General features: G+C 68.3%; 1 protein-coding gene across 1 annotated transcript in view; it reads left to right on the top strand.

The window, feature by feature from the left end:
* Nucleotides 1-612, top strand: part of RASSF1 (Ras association domain family member 1) — a 5,887-nt gene that overhangs the window by 1,993 nt on the left and 3,282 nt on the right. Inside the window, 1 exon segment of the mRNA XM_009278502.2 lies at nucleotides 1-81. This exon segment is cut by the window's left edge and continues 27 nt beyond it. Within this exon segment, the coding sequence (XP_009276777.2) occupies nucleotides 1-81 (81 nt within the window).

Genomic DNA, 612 nt, shown 5'->3' with positions numbered 1-612 from the left:
CGGCTGGACTGCGGTGGCCCCCCGGGCGCCGACGATGAGGACGATGGCACGGAGCAGGCGCTGGAGAAGGACACCAATGTGGTAGGGCCTGGCCCGTGCCTGTGAGGGAGGGCGCGGGTGGGGGGTGGCCAACCTGGGGGCTGCCTTGTCTAAGGGTGGCTGTGCCGGGCTGTGCCATGCTGTGCCATGTGAGGCCATGTCACCTCATGCCAAGCTGTGCTGTGCCACATTGTACCGGGCCATGCTGTGCTGTTCCAGGCTATGCCACGCCGGGTTGTGTCATGCCGGGCTGGGCTTTGCTGCACCGTGCCGGGCTGTGCTGAGCCTTGCTGGGCTGGGCTGTACTGTGTGAGGCTGTGCCATGCCAGACTGTGCCAAGCCATGCCGTGCCGTGCTGTGCCATGTCAGGCTATGCCAAAGCATGCCGGGCTGTGCTATGCCATGCTAGGCTGTACCAAGCCGAGCCAGGCTGGCCTGGGCTGGGCTGCGCCATGCCGGGCTGTGCCAAGCCACAGTGGGCTGGCCTGGGCTGCGCCGCGCCACGCCACGCCGTGCCGTGCCGTGCCAAGCCGTGCTGGGCTGTGCCGTGCCGTGCCATGCCAGGCTACGCCG

Source organism: Aptenodytes forsteri, unplaced genomic scaffold, assembly GCF_000699145.1.
Source record: "Aptenodytes forsteri isolate BGI_AS27 unplaced genomic scaffold, ASM69914v1 Scaffold578, whole genome shotgun sequence".
Classification (NCBI taxonomy): Eukaryota; Metazoa; Chordata; class Aves; order Sphenisciformes; family Spheniscidae; genus Aptenodytes; species Aptenodytes forsteri.
Note: the sequence above shows the minus strand (reverse complement) of the source record. Positions and strands in the feature narration are given on the sequence as shown.